This window comes from Saccostrea echinata, unplaced genomic scaffold, assembly GCF_033153115.1.
Source record: "Saccostrea echinata isolate AGI-Se365-2 ecotype Australia unplaced genomic scaffold, CSIRO_AGI_Sech_v1 ptg000051l, whole genome shotgun sequence".
In the NCBI taxonomy this organism is placed as follows: Eukaryota; Metazoa; Mollusca; class Bivalvia; order Ostreida; family Ostreidae; genus Saccostrea; species Saccostrea echinata.
In genome coordinates, this window is record NW_026889800.1 from 1367932 (window position 1) to 1389605 (window position 21674).

Genomic DNA, 21674 nt, shown 5'->3' on the forward strand with positions numbered 1-21674 from the left:
CATGATTCTTGTGGATGTAAGCGACTCCTTATTTTTACCCGGTGCGTCGATTTACCCAAAAGGACCCAAAAGAACCCAAAAGGAACCCAAAAGGAACCCAAAAGGACCCAAAAGGAAATTAAAAGCAACCCAAAAGGACTAAAATTAAGGGGATAACTGGCTATTCAATGAACACTTTCACGCTTTATTGAAAATAAAACAGTAGTTTTGGGGGAAAAGTGTGTGGTTGGGGTGGGGGTATCCCCCTTCCCCCACCCCCACCCCCGATACCATATGCCTAGAACAAGTCATAAAATAAAATTTACTGCTTCAGTCATATAGTAAGATATGTTAAAATAGAAGGGGAAATATAATAATACTTTGTTATTTTCAGCTCAAATAAAACAAAGCATATCTAACCAGATTTAGTGTTTGACGTGTTATATAAGGCGTTATGTTATTTCTCAAAGAAAGGTTGCAACAGTATAAATTTATGTTTTTGCCAAATTTTATGTAAACTTATGATGTAATATTCATTATTTAATTCAAATTATTAATTTTCAGTATATCATAATACATGTGTATATTCATTTTGAGTCCTTTTGGGTTCCTTTTGGGTTCCTTTGGGGTCCTTTTGGGTTCTTTTGGGTCCTTTTGGGTTCCTTTTGGGTCCTTTTGGGTTCTTTTGGGTCAATCGACGCGCCCATTTTTACCTATATTCAAACATTTGTTAAGAACAAAAAACATAATTTGTCTTTGTGTTAGACTCTGCCTCATAATATTTGGATTAAATCTACCCTGAAATTAACCATTGTCGTTGAAATCATACAAATAGCTTTTATTTTATTTTTAGCGTTGCAAGCGGTCTGCAAATTTTGTAAACAAACGGACAGACGCAATAACAATATAGAAAAGACGGATGCTGCTGTGTTTGTAAACAGATATGGACATCCACGAATTGTTTATGAGTTGTAGACGCGGAGATTTACAGAAACTGAAGTAAGAAATTCAATATGTCACTTCGTTTTTTATGATTTTTTAGAAATGCAGTTTCTTGCACCTTATGAAATGTCATTCGCGGCCTACTGTGGTTATTTAGGGTTGTGCGAGTGTTGGTAAAAAAGGGTAGGCAAACCCGGGCCGGGGCAAATTAAAAACCGGGGCTGTTCGATATTTTTCGATTTTCTGTCTTAATACTTCATCAATCAAGTTGAATTTTTCAGAATATGTTTGATATAGGTTTATTTGTATTCGCTGTAAAAATTGCCTTGAAACACTCAGTAGTATAGATTTTATCGACAGTTGCTGATTTCCAAGTTGGTAAAATGGGTAGGCAGTATCAAGTCAATATATTTTACGTGTAATTTGACAAATGTGACAATGAACAAGTAATCTTTTGAATTATTCCGATGTTTAATAATGTGTATTATCTAGAAATAGTTATTTCTTTACTGGGAAATGCTTTTTTTATGCTTAAATACACATTTTCATAATCATCTTCCTCTCCCCAATGAACATAACAAGCCACTTTTATTATCCCAAGCAGCTTAAATTATGTTTGATTAACATGATTAAAGTTTGGCACAAGACTTTGTATTAATATCCATATAATTATATGTCAAGATTCTTAAAATATTTTCAATATCAATAAAATTTAAATACAAACATCCAACAAATAACTTGAATAGAGTTTTTTTTCCAGGTGACAATAGTAAAAAGTAATAAACAAGTATTTCGGATTTTTCGTGTTTGTTCCGGGTGATTGGATCCAGTTTTAATGACCGGTTTTTCTAAAAACGTGTTAGTTTACTCAACAGAAACACATTTCAAGGAAGAAATAATTAAAAATAGTTTAGATATACTGTTAAACATTAGAATAATTAATAAGTTTATTAGCTTTTTGTCAAATATGTCCAAAAAATCGTAAAATGTCGGCTTACTGCTGCCTACCCATTTTACCAACTTGGAAATCAACAATCACCGATAAAATCTGAAATACCGAGTATTTCAAGATAAATTTTACAAGGAAAAAAAATAAACCTTATAACAAACATAATCTGAAAATTTCAGTTTGATTGATAAAGTATTAAGACGGAAAACTGAAAAATCCTGAACAGCCCCGGTTTTTAATTTGCCCCGGCCCGGGTTTGCCTACCCATTTTACCAACATACGGGTTGTGCGCACCAGTTCTGGGTTGTCACATTCATAAAATATTTGCGTAAAATTAAGGGAACCATTATAGGTTCGAATTAAATCTTACACATATCTGTCACATTTTCCCGTCACCCTACATTTGGTGTAGTGTCACATATCCTGGAGTCAATTTTGCTCTATATTGTTCAGAGTAGAGTATCTTGGAGAAATGGGGGGGGGGTAAGTCTTAGAAAAGGGGGTTGTGAATTAGGGAATAACTGTCTTCTCATTTGTTATTTGTGACCATAATGCTGATTTGACAGTTGCATACAGGGTTTTACTGGCTCCGCTGACACATCGTTGGTAAAACGAATGTTTGCAAGCATTAAATCAGCATTAATGGTCACGAATAACAAATGAGAAGATAGTTATTTCCATTCTAATACAATTTATGAATTTTATTTGATGTTACATTTTATCTTGTTGAGTTTGTGAGATGAAATACGTCAAAAGAAGCATTGTGTTTTTGCGTCGTGCCATTATGACATATCACAGTCAAAAACTTTCACTCTTGTTAATGCTCATTTAACTGCCTGAAACATCAGTGTATTAGCTGCAATCAAAATGCATTTTACAAAACAGTTGCATTAGAATGTAGGTATCAAATGTTGGTTTTCTTGGAGTCAGGTTAGCTTGCAGAGGACTTGTTAAGAACCGAGGGATTTTTAATCCACTTTTTATTGGTGAAGTATTTTCCATGCCTCTACTGTACATGCATATAACAGGGAGGCTATGATTTGGATGTCCCTTACATCCAATAATCAAAGCCTTTCATAATATGAGTTGTATACTGCTCTTTTGCAGGGCAAATTAATAAAATTAATAAACTAATAAACTTAATAAAGTTAAAGCCAAAGTTTTGTTTGGTAGATAAAACCAACTGCTGTTTAATTACATCACTTATTTCACCAAACTGTTTCAATTTCCCCTGCAATGGATCTGTACTGCAGTCAATTATTAAATCATTCCACAAAATTTGATCTTTTTCTCTCATATTCATCATCATCATCCATACACTTAATATGTATTACTAAAGAAATGAGAATAAATCATATGTTCAATAAATTCCTACACGACTCCTGAAATTCTACAAAATTACTTCTGTACATGGAGTTAAGTTTAATGGTAAAATACATCATTTACCTTAAACAATTTATGAAATCTTAATTTATATCATACTAGATTGATATTTCTGACAACTTCATGTAGAAGATTCATGTTGAAGTTTTAAATTTGATTGACAGGTATCTGGTTGAACAAAAAGAACTGGAGCTCAACATCAGAGACAAGTGGGACAGTACTCCTTTGTAAGTAAAAAAAAAAAAATCAAAGTACTAGAAGTACTGTAAGATAGAAGCATGTGCTTAAACTTTTCAGAGTAATATAAGATAATCTTCTATAAAGAAGATATATTAATTGGCATCCATTTTTGTTTACAGTAATATTCCAGATTAACAAATGAAAAAGTTAATGTTTCTTAAATTCATTTCTTCTTTTATTTACTTGTCTTTCATAACACCTAGATTGGACATTACTGACTGTAATGACATTATTTTTTTTATTTAAAGGTAAATGGATTGATTATTTACTCAGACTTCTAGATTTAAATTTATGACTTTCAGGAACAAAAAACCTTTCAGATCAAGTTTGTGCACAAATTACAAATACATATTAACATGATTCTGAAAAAGGGAAGTAAGTCACCATTCATGAATACTTCTCATGAGTGTGTGTATTTGCAGACAGAAATCAGAGACCTTAAACTGAAATATGTGTACATGTTTTGTGTGTTTTAGGTACTATGCTTGTTTGTGTGGGCACAAGGACGTCGTTCAGTATCTGCTAGAAAATGGTAGGTTGTCAGAAAATGGTAGGTTGTCAGCACTGTTTTGTAGGAAGGCTTAATATATTGCTAGGAAACTGGAGTGACATCATCGTGTTCATAGATCAATGTATTATTAATAAAATAATATGATGATAGATTATCATATTTACTCTTTTTATACAGTGGATATCAGTCATATGGTATCATTTTCATATCAACAGTTGTGAATTGTCACAATAGTTTTTGCATAATTAAGTGAAAAACTCAAATAATGTGGATTAATATATACTGTAAAAGCAGTGAAAAACATATGCGATAGCTACTGTATACAGGGAAATTTTCGTCTCCGTTTTATTTTCGCCCCTTTCACCCTAATTACAGGTGGGCAAATTTAAAACAGGGAGAATTCAAAGAACACAGTATAATTTCTTAAACAAAACTATGACTAGGTGAATTTAAAAAGGAGCAAAATTGTTCACAGGTGCGAAAGGGCGAAAATCATATGGGGCGAAAATAACCCTGTATACAGTATGTAAAATGTGTGATAAAAAGAATTTTCCATGGTTTGTGGTGTTATGTAATTTTTATCCAACTCTGGTTTGTGTTTACTAATCCCCTCGCCAAGGCTTGGAGATAGAAACTTGTTGGATAAAAATCATATCACACCATAAAACCATGGGGGATCCTACATTTACATGTATCTTGAAGGTCATTACAGATACAAAGACAGACATGATTAAACTGTTGTTATAATTATCTCTGTGTGTACATCTTGACTTCAGAATAACACATGTGTACATGGTGTAAATGATGTTACTTATTCCCTGCAAAAACTTGCATGCACAATTGATGAAGATAACAGTATCTATCTAAGGAATTGCTTCTTCAAGAGTTTGCTCTATCTGTCTAAGGCTAAATTTTGTGATGCAAAGTATAGAAATGAGAAAGATAACATATTCTCCAGATTTTATTCTTAATGTACATGTACTGATTTTTTTTAGAAGCAAATTGTGAAGCTAATACATTTGATGGTGAAGTTGAACAATTTTCATTTTATTCTCTATATACTCACTGACTTTTGTAGGAGCGAGGTGTGAAGCTAACACATTCGATGGTGAACGCTGTTTATATGGAGCTTTAAACAATGAAATCAGGAATCTTCTTAAGTCTTTCAATATGGTGTCCTCCAAAACACTTCGTCGAGATCTTTATGAGGAATTTTTACGCAGGTCAATTAAATTTAAAAATGTAAATTTCACTTCGAAAGTTTTAAAAAATGCAGTAATTTGATTTTGACTTAGTGTAAGAATGTTTGTGCTTATAGTTTATAGAACAAGTCATCATCTTTAATAAATTCATTCTTGAAATTCACTTAGAATTATTTGTTTTAAACTGTGACAATGACAAGTTTTTAAGGTTTTTCTGATTTCTATGTAATATTTCATATGACCAGTGTCATTTACTATGTAAATGTTTGACCATGCATTTGAAATATTTTTAACTTAAAATTGCTAACTGATATTTTTTACAGACTTTTAGAAATGGGAATGCATGAGGACGTGACATTTCATGTCTACGGAGAAAAAATTCCAGCCCACCGATGCATCCTTAGTGCCCGATGTCCGTATTTCGCGGAGTCATTCCGAACTCGCTGGAAGAATAGGACAGATATCATCATCAAACACAAACTGGTAACAAAACAGATATCATAACAAACATAAACTGGTGACAAGAAAGATATCATTATCAAACACTAACTGGTAACAAAACAGATATCATTATCAAATACAAAGTGGTAATAACACAGATATCATTATCAAACATAAACTGGTAATAAGACAGATATCATTATCAAACACAAACTGGTAATAAGACAGATATCATTATCAAACACAAACTGGTGACGACAGATATCAAATATACTGTTATATATACTGGCATATAAGTAGGTCCGCCCATAAGTGGGTTGTATTTTTTAAGCTTAAATTAGAGGGATTGACCCGCTAAAATACCAATCTTTTTTTAACTCGCATATAAGTCGGAGAAAGACTTTTGGACCAAAGTTTAACTCCCAAAAAACCGACTTAAAGGCGAGTATATATGGTAAACTGGTACCAAGACAGTTATCAAACATAAACTGGAAACAGGACAGATATCATTATCAAATATAAACTGGTTACAGGACAAATATCATTATCAAATATGTATTGAGGCCATTCAGTGTTTGTAGTTGGATTTGGAATTTATTTCACGAGCTGGACAGGATTTTTTTTTTTATATCTTCATGACTGCAGAGAAATAAAGTGAAAATTATCCAGATTGTAAAATATTAAAAGAAAGGTATTTTTAGTGCCCAGTTGGTAAATTTAATTTAATGATTTGATTCAAAGGACATTTTGTAGAGAATAGACTTTGATAACTCAAGTGGCCTTAATTAAAATATCCCTATGTTTGACTTCTATTCAGTACTGGTAAAGTATACATAAACAAACAATCTTAAAATCAGAGTAATTTTCCTGTTTAGATGGAGATTACATTTAATATGTCAATTGAATTATCTGAATTTTCTCTGTTTACATTGATTAGGTGGTTCCGTGGGCATTCAGGTCCCTCCTGCAATACATCTACACAGGTAAATACAACACTAGCCTTATAGATTGGGTGCCTTAACAAACAAGGTTTTTATTGATTTCAAAAAACTGAAGTCTCTCAGAACCTCTCTCTGTGGCTTAGTCATGTGGCCTAATCTCCCAGTCACATGTAACCTGACAGCATTGTGATTTGTTTTTTTAAGTTAAACAACTTTATGAAGTCTCAAGATTGTTGATGAATGTAATGTTTATTTTCTAAACCCCAAAATCTGTGAATACATGTGCCTTAAATGCCAGTGGTTTTCAATTCTTAAATAAATTATTGATTGATTAATTATTATTAGGTCGCTTAGAAACCCATGTTGACAGCGTAGAGGACTGTAAGAGATTGGCTCGCCAGTGTCAGCTGCCTGACCTCATTAAGGAAATAGAGGAAGCATACAAAAAACAGAGCTCTTATGGTGAGGACCAAAGTCTCAGAAATATCTCTCTGTAGCTATCCTGATTTATAGATTTATACTAATTACTTTTCTGGTTATTTTTACAGAAATACAGAAACCAGGGGTGAACATCACCAACATCCTGATTGAGCGATCGGAAGATTCACTTGACCTTCAGTTTGACCTTGGACGACTAGCTGATCTTGCTCTACCTAGGGAGCTGTCTACTTTTGTAAGAATTTGTTGTCAAACCAGTATTAGAATAAAAGATTGAAAGAAATCAAGTGTAACCCTCTCTTATAGGAATTAATATGTGGATATTAAATCAATGTTCATTACACGAGACATATTCTTGTCTCTTTGCTATCTTTCCATTCATTCTGAATACACTCAGATAAAGCTGTATCTGTCATGTGTTTAATATGTTATTTAATGGTAGGTTCAGGGGGAGCTTCCATTTGAACCAGAATATGCCTCCTTTTACCCAGACATCTGTTTCTGTGTGGAGGGACACAAATTTCTCTGTCACAAGGTACGAAGATCATGTCTACTTTTACAATGTCACACAACTAATCCTTATACATTCTTCATTTATATCTTTAAAAAAAATCTGAGATATATATTATATTTTAACTTGAAATGATTATAAATTTTCCCCATTTTTTAAAAATTCAGTAGTAACCGGAACAGAAATTATCAATTATTCTGACAGAATAAAAAAGAGAAGAAGAAAATCATTATTTAACTATTCTTTATTATAAAAAATGTTCCTGCAAATATTATAATTGTTACAAAATTACAAATTAATAAGTCAATTAAAGGTACATCAAAATATCAAACATACATGATAAAATCTGAGAATATCTCCCTTTCGTATGTGTGTTTCTGTTGTAGAAGTGACTATTTTAAGGCACTGATTATCTCCCTTTTGTAGGTGTTTTTCTGCGGTAGAAGTGACTATTTTAAGGCGCTGCTGATCGACCATTTTGGAGAAGGCCAAGTCTCTGATAGTAACGTCCCACAGATGACCCTTAAAGACATTTCCTGTGATATATTTACCCAGATTATGTATTACATCTACCAGGACTCGTGTGAGGTAAATATTTACCCAGATTATATATTACATCTACCAGGACTTGTGTGAGGTAAATATTTACCCAGATTATATATTACATCTACCAGGACTCGTGTGAGGTAAATATTTACCCAGATTATGTATTACATCTATCAGGACTCGTGTGAGGTAAATATTTACCCAGATTATGTATTACATCTATCAGGACTCATGTGAGGTTAATATTTACCCAGATTATGTATTTCATCTATCAGGACTCATGTGAGATAAGTATTTACCCAGATTATGTATTACATCTGCCAGGACTTTTCAGGTAAATGTTTACCCAGATTATGTATTACATCTACCAGGACTCATGTGAGGTAAATATTTACCCAGATTATATATTACATCTACCAGGACTCGTGTGAGGTAAATATTTACCCAGATTATGTATTACATCTACTAGGACTCGTGTGAGGTAAATATTTATCCAGATTATGTATTACATCTATCAGGACTCGTGTGAGGTAAATATTTACACAGATTATGTATTACATCTACTAGGACTCGTGTGAGGTATATATTTATCCAGATTATATATTACATCTACCAGGACTCATGTGAGGTAAATATTTACCCATATTATGTATTACATCTACTAGGACTCGTATGAGGTAAATATTTATTCAGATTATATATTACATCTACCAGGACTCGTGTGAGGTAAATATTTACCCAGATTATGTATTACATCTACTAGGACTCGTATGAGGTAAATATTTATCCAGATTATATATTACATCTACCAGGACTCGTGTGAGGTAAATATTTACCCAGATTATGTATTACATCTACTAGGACTTGTGTGAGGTAAATATTTAACCAGAGTATGTATTACATGTGAGGTAAATATTTAACCAGAGTATGTATTACATGTGAGGTAAATATTTATCCAGATTATGTATTACATCTACTAGGACTCGTGTGAGGTAAATATTTACCCAGATTATGTATTACATCTACTAGGACTCGTGTGAGGTAAATATTTATCCAGATTATGTATTACATCTATCAGGACTCGTGTGAGGTAAATATTTACACAGATTATGTATTACATCTACTAGGACTCGTGTGAGGTATATATTTATCCAGATTATATATTACATCTACCAGGACTCATGTGAGGTAAATATTTACCCATATTATGTATTACATCTACTAGGACTTGTGTGAGGTAAATATTTAACCAGAGTATGTATTACATGTGAGGTAAATATTTAACCAGAGTATGTATTACATGTGAGGTAAATATTTATCCAGATTATGTATTACATCTACTAGGACTCGTGTGAGGTAAATATTTATCCAGATTATGTATTACATCTATCAGGACTCGTGTGAGGTAAATACAGAGAAGCTTACATGTACCAGTTATACTCAATTGTATGTTACAGTCCAGATCACCTAATTCTACAGCTATCAGGTTTACAGTCCAGATCACCTAATTCTACAGCTATCAGGTTTACAGTCCAGATCACCGAATTCTACAGCTATCAGGTTTACAGTCCAGATCACCGAATTCTACAGCTATCAGGTTTACAGTCCAGATCACCGAATTCTACAGCTATCAGGTTTACAGTCCAGATCACCGAATTCTACAGCTATCAGGTTTACAGTCCAGATCACCTAATTCTACAGCTATCAGGTTTACAGTCCAGATCACCTAATTCTACAGCTATCAGGTTTACAGTCCAGATCACCTAATTCTACAGCTATCAGGTTTACAGTCCAGATCACCTAATTCTACAGCTATCAGGTTTACAGTCCAGATCACCTAATTCTACAGCTATCAGGTTTACAGTCAAGATCACCTAATTCTACAGCTGTCAGGTTTACAGTCAAGATCACTTAATTCTACATCTATCAGGTTTACAGTCAAGATCACCTAATTCTATATCTATCAGGTTTCATGTTAGGTACTGGTAAATTCAAAGGAAATTTTGTAAATCAATTTCACATTACGGTTAAGATCGTCTAACCTTACATCTATCTGTATTCATTTTCGTTAAGTACAGGAAAACTTTTCTATACCAATCAATCAATTCATATGTCGTCTATATCTCCTCATGTTAGTAAACTATTGTGCAACTTGTATAAACCAATTGAATTCAATCATGTAATGATCAACATCATCTATTTCTACATTATGTTTCATGTAAAGAGATAAACTAAAGTATTATACAAACCTTTTCCTTACTAGAAAACTAAAATGGACAACAGGAAGAACCGTATAGTTCTAAATGATTTTACCTAAATATAAATCAAAGAATGACCACTGCCTAAAATGATTAAAACTACATATACTTAAGCATTGCATTATAAATTCTGGTGCTCTGCATGTCATAACACGGATGGCTGTGCTGACAAACTGATTAATTAGCATGTTCATTGTTATGAAAATGTGTCTGCACAGCTGTCTGTGTTATGACAATTATGTTGAACAGATCCAAGAAATGAGCCAGCAGGATTAAAGGCATTTGGATTTAATTTAAAGATTATGTAGTTTATATAATGGAAAAGTAAAAAAAAAAAAAGCATAGGAGAACATTACATTGACTTATTCTGTGCTACAAAATCAGGAACCACCTTGTGGACATTAATCCAGACAAATATTACACACCTGGGGACAGAAGAACTAGAGGTAGCCATAGATATAGACAACCTCATGCCACCAAGGAGGTTTATAAGAATTCCTTCTTCCCACGTTCGGTGAGAGATTGGAATCGTTTGCCAGAGACAGTGACAGCAGCAGCTACTATCGAGGAGTTCAGGACGGGACTAGACAGTGTCCCCTGGAACCAGCTGCAACCCTGGTAGATGTGATAAGCCATTGTATATAGTTTTATCTGTTTTTAAAATAAGAAGCCTCATGATTTAACCAAGCCGGAGTTATTATCACTCTTAATAAGAGGTCAACTCCTTACTGGAAGAAGAAGAAAACATTCCAAATATGACTGTTCAATATGGAATGTTTTAGCTATACACCTATAATAAATTTTAGCTATAAACCTATAATAAAGGTGTTATAAAACGTATATTGATGAAAATTGGCATTAGTTTGCTGTGCATGAGTTTGCAAGTGCAATTGTAAAGTCCTTAATTAAAAGCATAGGGAATACTGCATACAATATTCTGACTACAAGATAATCAACAAGAAAACATTGATGTTAATACGTTGCCGTCAATTGTCGCCTGGGAAATAAGTAAAGTAAAATCTTGATCATCAAACTGCTTCGATTTGTGTGATAAAGTCTGACTAATCAGATAAAAATCGAACAAAAATGATACCGTTTTAAACTATGTCATTTCCTCAAGTAACTGTTGGCTGCATAAAATATAAATTAGAATCAGACACATGTATCACCTATCATCAAAAATATATTAATTTTGACTTAATATAAAACACAAACTGTGTAACCTACATTTTTATGTGATAAGTAAAATTTATTGTTCTAAAAAAAGGGACTTGTCGTTTTGTCAATAGTAAATGATAAGCAACTTTGTATATTACAAATGACAAACATATATATTTTTAAAGATGTACTTCATGCAAGTATATATATTGTCACAGTGTATCTCATAATTTATAAAGGAAAAGAACATTCTGATGTAATGTTAACCTTTAATTCTGAATTACTTCTCCCACCTCAATCCCCATACACCAAAACTTAAACTTATATGTATAGAGCAGCCCAGTCCTCTGGGCTGCAATAATACTTGCAGGGTTGGAAATTACTGCCTGCCCGTGACAGTCTGTTTCTCAGACGGGCAGGGACAAAACCTCAGTTGCAAGCCCAATGGTTGTGCTATGTGTAATTTAAACAGCTAGTTCCTGTTTTCTACTACTGTTTTTCGCTATCAAACAGCATATAGCAAGTCTATAGGTATCATTGAGAAGTAGTTAAGTATTGTATTACAAATTTGAATTAAGTTTTATTGATAGATCTAGCACTTCATAATAATGAGCATTTTAATCAGTTCTGGCAAATTTTGAGCAGGGCTGGCAACTTTTTAAGAGTAGCCAGCCCTGTGGCTAGCTGCAATTTCCAGTGAGTTTCCAACCTTGTAATATCATGATCTTGATGCTTTCTTCAGTTCAGAAAATGTGGGACCAGAATTGCAAGTTGTGCCATTATTTTTCAATATGGAAAAAATAATGCATATCATGGAAGACTCCCTCTTGCTAAATGGTGAAAACTTGTGAATATTCCTTTGTTCATTTAAATTAAATTCAACTACTCACATGTAATTCAGATCCTGGATGCATTATAAATAATTATGATTAATTAGGCCTCAGTATCTGTTGGAATGAAATCTTTCTGTACGTAACTTTTACCAAATCTGTGATCATTATAAATATCCAATTTTTAAGGTCTTAGGATTAAAATACACTGTTAAATTAATGTATAAGAATCTTTATTTTTTTTTAGTTGTCTGAGAACACCGTTTATGATGTCCTGTGGTTTGCCGATCTTTATATGTTACCTGGTTTAAAGAGACAGTGTGCAAACTGCATCAGTAAATTTATCAACTCCAGCAATGTTCTACAAATCCTGCGATCCGCCCGACTGTTTAACCAGGCAAGGCTAGAGGACCAGTGTGCCGAATTTATTGCCATTAATCTGGAAAGTGTAAGAATTTTTTCTTTTTGATTTCCGTTTTATCCTGTATGTTTTGCTCTTTAGCTCACCTGAGCCAAAGGCTCAAGTGAGCTTTTCTGATCGAAATTTGTCCGTTGTCTGTCGTCGGCGGTGTCGTCGTTGTTGTCATAAACTTTTCACATTTTCATCCTCTTCTCCAGAACTGCTGGGCCAATTTCAATCAAACTTGGCACAGAGAATCCTTGGGTGAAGGGGATTCAAGTTTGTTCAAATCAAGGGCCATGCCTTCTTCCAAGGCGAGATAATTGGGAATTCATGAAAAATTTATGGCATCTTTCAAAAATCTTCTTCTCAAGAACCACTGTGTTAGAAAATATGAAACTTATGTGGAAGCATCCTCAGGTAGTATAGATTTAAATTTGTTCAAATCATGACCTCCAGGGGTAGGGTGGGGCCACAGTGGGCAATCAAAGTTTAGCATATGAGTATATAAGAAAAATTTCAAAAACTCTTCTCAAAAATGACAAAGCTATGATTGGTCATATTTATTTGGAAGCATCCTCAGGTGGTGTAGATTCAAATTTGATCAAATCATGACCCCCAGTGTAGGGTGGGGCCACAATGGACGATCAAAGTTTTACATAGGAATATATAGGAGAAATCTTAAAAAATCCCCTTTCTCAAGAACAGCAAAACCATGATTGGTCATATTTATATGGAAGCATCATCAGGTAGTGTAGTTTCAAGTTTGATCAAATCATGACCCTCAGGGGTAGGTAGGGGCCACAATGAGAGTTTAAACTTGTAGGAAAAAAATCACAGTTAGTCAAAAAAAAGCATCCTTAGTTAATGAAGATTCAATTTTGTTCAAATCATACCCCTCCCCCTTCCTTTTTAGGGGTAGGTCGGGACCACTTATGCATTTAAGCATTGCAATACTAAACTGATTTTTGCTTTTTTCCTAACCACAGTGCGCAGGTGAGCAATGTGGCCCCTGGGCCTCTTGTTCATGGTTAATCCCGTAAATGGCATTCACATGTGTGTGAATTTAGGTATAAATGAAATCTTATATTCAAGTTTTTTCCAGACCTATAGTGTTAGAAGAGTTAGTTTTTGTTTGTCGTTTAATGTCCCTCTCGAGAATTTTTCACTCATATGAAGATGCCACCACTTGCCAGTGGAGGGCTGCAAATTTATACTTATACTCGGCACTCAGGGCCATTGAAGCAATGAGGGATCTTTTTCGTGCCAACACCTACTGTGACACGGGAACTCGGTTTATATGGTCTCATCCAAAGGACCGGTCTCTACATCCCGCAGTGAATCCTAACCAGGGATGTAAGGATCAGCTCCTTATTTTGCGATTCTAGAGCAGACGCTCTAACCACTGTGCGGGTGACAGAACAGTTAGTAGTGGAAAGGACATGTCTAATATACATTGATAAAGAAGTAAGGTTGTGGGCAGGAAACTACCACTCCTTTTCTAAAAAGATGAAACAAAACAATGGTTAAACAAATCAGTATAGATTTCAACCATGAAGAAGTGAAAATTTTTTATCAAATGTATTTAGATTTTAAAATATTTTTAAAAAAATGCTCAATAATACAGCAGGTAAACAAATATTTCTTTTCTGAAAATGATTCAAAGAGAGAGAACTCAGGACAGGGTTAAATATTATATTGCACTATCTTCTGTGTGATATAACATTGAAGACATCACATAGTTGCACGAAACATCACTAACCATAGCTTTTTTCCTAGTTCATTCACAGGGAAGACTTTGCTCAGCTGGTGAGGGAAGATGCATCAGAAATCAAAGGGAGACAGGAGACAGACTCCATTGGAATAATAGACGACATTCGCTTCCACATCACTAATTTTGTCCAAACCTACAGCGAAATGGAGGAGGCCAACGAACAGTTACGCTTGGTTGACGATCTTCTGGAGGACCTTAATTTGGATGGATAAACACAGTCATGCATGAATGATCAGTTTAAACAGGGATGGATTACACAATAGATCATGAATGATAAGTTTAAACAGAGATGAATTACACAATCACACATGAATGTTTAGTTATAATCTGTATGGATAAACATGCAGTCACACATGAATGCTCAATTTAAAGCTAGATGAATAATCACAGTCATGCTTGAATGCTCAGTCCAGGGGAATTTTGATCACAAGAAAGAAACAATATGGTGCATGAGGGGAATACAATTTACTTATGAATAAAGAATCGAAAAGGGAAAATTAATTATTTGAAATGGATAACTAGTGCTAGCGCTTGAAAATAAACAGACACATATATACAGTCAAACCTTATTATCTCGAAATCAATGGAATTCAGAAAAAATTTCAAGACATCTGAGGATTTGAGATATTGAGGGTTAAATTTTATAAAGAATAAATTCTTGGGACTTCCAAGTCACTTTGACATATCCATGGTATTTGAGATATCGGTTTTCAAGATGCTGAAATTTAACTGTGTATTGCCAGGGTCTCCTCTCATGATGTAAGCACCAGAAAAGTCTGGTTTGTAATTAGGGTAGGGATAATTAATATTATCTGGTCTGGTCTGGTTTGTAATTAGGATACGGATAATTAAGATAATGAATGGTCGGACACTAACACAAACCTATTAGGTTTGAAAGACGGTAGATTTGTTTGTTTAAAGTTTCAGTTAGAGAGAATTTATTTTCTGATTTTCTAGTAATCACAGATCTTACTGTGTTGCAAAATTTTTACTGTGTCGCACACGTAAAATTTGAATCGTTACTGTGTTGGGGAAAATTTTTCCTGTGTCGGGGCCGACACAGTAAATCAGCTCATGGAGAATCCTGTCCTAAATATTCCTATGATCCTTCTAGTCATTCCTTACAGAGCATAAATAACGAATTATAAATAAAAACAATATGTGCTTCAGATTAATACATGTACCATCAATTAGAATACAGAGGCATATAAAATGAAATAATGATAATTTTGTACGGAGATCCTGTGCCAGCGACTGAAGATTTTTACACAGAAAACAAGTTTTCTGTTCTGTCCAGGTTTTCACCTATTCAGGGTGATTCCAAGAGTAACATTATAATTATTTAATTAGACAGAGTTTTCAGGTACACTGTATATTTCAAGAGCAGAGTTATGAACTGCATGCATTGTATAGATAAATAAATCATACCGCTTTTATTATTTATCAAATAAGTACCCAACCTTCTAAGTAAAGTTTTTTTAGGGTTTTTTTTTTTTTGGTTTTTTTCCTTACTGTATAATGTAGTTTTTTTTTCTGTACTGTATAATTTTTTTTTTCGTACTGTATAATTTTTTTTTTTTTTTTTTTTTTTTAGTTTTTTTTGTACTGTATAATGTTACTCAACTATTTATGGTACAGTACTTTGTTACCAGTGGTGTTATTTGGTTAAAGACAGTAGAAGTGTTATCTACATGTATGGTTATTAAAACTGTTATTTTGTTATCCATTTTGTTATATGCCATCTCAATCATTTTAGCTTTAATATTTTAATTTTCAGAATATTTACAAGTGTTGTTTCTGGGATCCTGGATGTGATACAACCAGTGCTATATTATTTATAACTTGTGTGGTTATTTTGCAATTGATTTGTGACTTTTTTTTAAAGTTGTGTTATACTCCATTTCACAAATACATGTATTAAATTCTGGAAAAAAAAAACTTCAGGCATGCCATATTTTTATTTTTAGAAATTCATTTACAGTATGGAATGATTTTGATGATATTTCTTTCTTTCTTCCTGCATAAATATTTTATATTTCAAAAAATCATTCAATATTTTTGATAAAATATTATTTAAATAACTTGGACATAAAATGAAAAAAAGAAGAAAATATTATTTTGATAGACCACATTTCTTATGAGACTTGCATGTTCCTATTATTTTGTATGAAATTTTTGAAGTTTGGCAAATATGCGACACCCTATCTTCTACTTTGTGTGAATTAGCTATTGATAAACCAAAAAGTCAAACACATAAGGCCATCTTTAAAAAAATGTTTGTTTTCCCTCTCCCGACTCAGGGTAAAAAAAATTGGGTCGGTAGGTAGGTGGGAAATTTTTTTTTAAAGAAAATTTTAACATACTTGTTGACAAGATGAGAAAATTCTGGAAAAAAAAAAGAATTTAAAAAAAATTGTTTCCTGCAGGTTAAAAAAATGTTTTGAATTAGGTCATTTTTAGCCAGTCGGTCAGGAAAGGGCAAACAATTTTTTTTTTTAAAGATGGCCTAAGGTTTTGTTTTCATTTAGTTTGTGCTGAGTTATTTAAAGATCTTGTTATTTTATAATACCAGTGTCTACACCTGTTTTAAGGTGAATTAAATTTTTTATGTTATTATCTACAAATTTATAAAGGTATGAATTAGACATCAGGTCTTTGTCTTTCTTGAATTACAATGTGGATACCTCAGATCTGAGCTGAGATTGTCTTATGTATACATGTAGAGAATTAATATTATTTATATCCCTTGTTAGCTGTAGAAAGACTTGTCAGTATAATATTGACCACAAGTAACACTTAAAAACTATATACAGTGAAACACACTTATAGCAAACACACTTACAGCCAAGTGATTTTCATTCCCTGCATGTGGCTTTAAAATATATTGTAAACTTAATGGGTACAACGATTGAATTACGTTTATAACGAAACAAAATTGTCCGCCCCTGGCACTTCGTTATAAGCGTGTTTTACTGTATATGTGGTAGGTGATTTCTCTCAATCTAGTAATATAGGTAATCTTTAAAAAATAAGAGGGAAGAGCTCAAGGTATACATTAATTGAACAAGTTTACAAAATGGCACCACTGTTAGACTTTATCTAGTAGTCAGTAGCTTTAACTGTATCTCCATGTATTCCTATGAAAAATTTTGATCGCCTATAGTGGCCCCACCCTACCCTCCGCATCCTCGCAATACCATGGGGTCCTGAGTCAACACGTTGCTGTTGTGGACCCCTGGCATATTTCATTTGATATTTTATAGCTTGCTTCTCTCATTGAGAAGCACCAATCAAATTTTAAAAAGCTTTCATAAATAGTTAGATAAGGATTCAGTTGACACCTCAAATGCACGTTGTTTTTCATAGAATAGCTTAATGTGTTTGGTTGAGAGATAAGAAAAACAATCAGGATTTGTAATTTTCCCACGCCCACGAACTATTGAATGAAATTTGCCAGGGGTCCAACGGCAACTTGTTGACTCAGGACCCCTGGCATTGCGAGGATGACCCTCCCGGGTCATTAATAGAACAAAATTGAATCTACACTACCTGAGGATGCTTCCATATAAATACTGTTAATCAAGACATTGTTGTTATTGAAAAGAAGAATTTAAAAAGATTTTTCCGAAGTATCATAACTGACCTATCTAAATTTTTATTGCCCATTATGGCCCCACACTACCCCCAGGGGGTAATGAATTGGACACTAGTAACCTGAGGATGCTTAGATATAAATATGACTATAATCATGACTTAAATTTGCTGTCCTTGAAAAGAAAAAAAATGTAAAGATTTTTCCTATTTATACCCCTGTTAAACTTTGATTGCCGTCACGATTTGAACAAGCTTGAATCTACATTACCCGGGAATACTTCCATATCAATATGACTAATCATGACCTTATTGTTATTGAGAAGAATTCTAAAGATTTTCCCTAAGTATTCCTATGTAAAATTATCATCACTCATAGTGGCCCCTCCCTACTGCCAGGGGTCATAATTTGGACAAACTTGAATCTACACTACTTGAGGACGCTTCCATATAAATATGACTTATCCTGACCTTTCTGTTAATGAGAAGAACAAGTATAAAGATTTTGTCCTTTGTATTCCTATGAAAAACTTTGATTGTCCATTGTGGCCCCACCCTATTCCCAGGGGTCATGATTTGAACAGATTTGAATCTACACTACGTCAGGAAGCTTTGACGTAAGTTTCATTTTATCTGGCCCAGTGGTTCTTGAGTAGACGATTTTTAAATAACCCCACCCCTTTTTCACTATTTTCTTAACTATCTCCCATTGGAAGAAAATGTGGTCCTTCAAATGAGCAAACTTAAATCCTTTTTTTTTTACCCTATAGCATACTCTATGCGAAATTTGGTAGAAATTGGCTCATTGGTTCTTGAGAAGAAGGTGAAACTGTGAAAAGTTTACAACAAGGACGAAAACGACAGACAACAGACAAATTTTAATCAGTCACTTGAGCCTTTGGCTCAGGGTGTATTTTGGACTCTGTAGAGATCTCATATCGTGTAAAGATGTTAATATATGGAGTTTATCGATTTCATTTTCGACAGTGTCCCAGCCATATATGTCCCCAAGAAAAATGTTCAAAGTTTATATATATAAACTTTGAACATTTTTCTTGGGGATATATATATGAACATATGGAATGGAATATGTTTATTCACCAATCAAGGGCCCTCAGGGGGCATATACAATTATTTCAGAATGATTACATAGAAATAATATTATAGTATATTGTAATATGAAAGAATATAAATCATATCTATCATGAGGGTACAAATGAAAGATGTACAATACCACGAGTAGGATACTCATGAAAATGCAAGATTTGCAACATAATCACAGTAGTCAGAAACATATGTTTTATTAAAGTGCTCAATTGATTCATCTAGGCCAAACGAAATGTTTAGATGTATTGCGGTATGAATTTGTCCGTCTAAGACTAATTCTGGACCAACCGTGAGTTTTCCTCTTATTTTTGAACCCAGATTCATAAAACCTCAAACACAAACACGAGTTACAATTTTGTTGGTAGTTTTATATGAGTTTGGGATGTATCAGCACCGAAGATCTGGTTCCAACTGACTATATTTTTAACAACAAAACATACATATACTCAACATCATGAACAAAGACAAAGTAAAATAAAAGGATTAACAAAAAGTATAAAGAAATCAAGTATCAAACAATTATTGAGGAAATGATGACATTTTAGCGGCATGTAATAAAATAAAAGAAGATGAAAGATTAAGTGTCAATAAATATAAACAATGACAATGAATTTATTCTCATAAACTGACATTAAGTACAGTGTAGAGACAGATTACAAATATAGTTAAACATATGTTAAACAGATGTGCATGCGTGAAACAGAAAAAGTACAAAGTCAAAAAGCTAACAATGACCTAACGATAAATATAAACAGAAGTCAATTAAGGGATTACGTGTCCATCTCTAACTATGCCTCATGTAGGATAAAGGATATGTGGAATTTATAGAATTTATCACATTTGCCGAAATATACGAAAAGTTTATATAACAATTTATACAAAATCCGAATAGTTAATTAACACAATAATATATAATAAATCCGAAAAGTCGTATTTAACACCGTAACAGATTGCTTGATCAAATAGAATGATAAACTTAATTAAGATTAAAAAACAAACACACAAAAGCAAGCAAACAAACAAAGAAAACCCAAAACAAAAAAAAAACAAAAACAAACAAACAAAACAAAATCAAAAGAAAAAACCAAACAAACAAACAAAAAAAAAAAAAAAAAAAAAAAAAAAAAACCAACAACAAAAACAACAAAAACATATCATATCGGATAAAACTTAATTACAAGAGATATTTTCTGAATTGCTTCCAGGTTCGAAAATCAGTGACAAACGGTAGACATTATCAAATTCTGCAATGTCCTCTACCGTGTTTGCATCATTAAAGTTCGTCAAAATTTTGAATCGATTAAAGATAGGGAATAATTAAATTAGTTATCAAGTTTTGAAAAGAAAGTTTTGAATAAGGAAAAATGGTAATTAAAAAAATCAAAATCGGATAATATTTTAAAAAAAAAAAAGAAGAATTTTCAATTCAAGATTATTGATAAAATGTATCAAACCCTTCAGTCTTTTTAAACTTTTTATATTCAATATATTTCTTTTTTTTTTTTTAATTTATTTACTCCATAGTAAGATTAACTAGCTATACATCAGCTTTGATCCAATTAGATGTATGAGAACCAACACCCCCCCCCCTTCTTTTCTTCGAAAACAAGGAAAACGTTACATGGAAAATGTGTAAAAATGGAATAAGAAATAAGCAAACCGCTGCAACATTTTCCCCATACTAACACAACCAAAGAAATCTATTTTAAATATCGTTAAAACTAGTAAACTCGTAAAACCATATCTATCGGGCCCGTAGGAAGCAATTTCAGTTTGGGGGGTACAGCCATACATTTTTCAGTTGACAGTTGAGGGGGCACTACCAAAAAATTTCCTGCTGGCAAAAAAAAAAAAAAAAAAAAAAAAAGGTCATCAGCCGTTTTTATTGAGGGGCACAAGCATATATATATTTTCTATGTTTACTATAGTAATCTATATATCGGCAAAATTATTGGGGGGGGCGGTCCCCCGTGCCCCCCCCCCGGTTCCTACGGCCATGCTATGAAACAAGCGCCTGTGGCGAAAAAAAAAAAAAACGCCAGGGGCGGGAGGGGGGTTAGGAGGATAGGAAAACTAAGCATAAACATGTATAATGTTTTTTTCTCTATATATTTTGTTAATCAATTTTTATTTATTTATTTCAGTCGCTTGTTGTTTCAAATGGTATTTCTTCTTTGAATTCATATTCTCACCTCAGTTATACTTTGAATCGACCTGATTTATTAACATTCCCCATTCCCTCCCCCCTTGGTGTGTTTTCGTCTGGCACGCGGTGCGTGTTTTTTTAATTTTTAAATGCCCCTTAGATGGCCCCGATGAAACAGTCCGATGTATAAGTGATAAATTTTATATTAGTTTTTTCGCTATAAAGATATAGATCTAGCACTATTGTATTTTAATATCATTCATTTTTTTAGCGAAAATGAGCCCATCGTAAAATAGACGTGTATTTGAAGGGTTCATTTCGAGAATG

General features: G+C 33.2%; 1 protein-coding gene across 1 annotated transcript; it reads left to right on the top strand.

Annotated features, from left to right (window-relative positions):
• The first annotated feature begins 839 nt into the window (after positions 1-839).
• LOC133203789 (ankyrin repeat and BTB/POZ domain-containing protein 1-like) lies at positions 840-15540 on the top strand. The gene is made up of 12 exons (XM_061339574.1): positions 840-978; positions 3418-3480; positions 3970-4025; positions 5083-5227; positions 5530-5689; positions 6585-6630; positions 6934-7050; positions 7137-7261; positions 7469-7561; positions 7964-8125; positions 12577-12777; positions 14509-15540. Exons 1-12 carry the CDS (start codon positions 923-925, stop codon positions 14713-14715), a joined length of 1431 nt encoding a protein of 476 aa, XP_061195558.1. The 5' UTR covers positions 840-922; the 3' UTR covers positions 14716-15540.
• Positions 15541-21674: the final 6134 nt, after the last annotated feature.

Excerpts from the sequence above, each read along its gene's own strand:
- LOC133203789 (XM_061339574.1), top strand. The coding sequence starts at position 923 with ATGGACATCCACGAATTGTTTATGAGTTGTAGACGCGGAGATTTACAG. Across the intron at positions 5,228-5,529 it reads TATGAGGAATTTTTACGCAG|ACTTTTAGAAATGGGAATGC; the intron begins GTCAATTAAATT and ends TATTTTTTACAG. Across the intron at positions 8,126-12,576 it reads TCTACCAGGACTCGTGTGAG|TTGTCTGAGAACACCGTTTA; the intron begins GTAAATATTTAC and ends ATTTTTTTTTAG.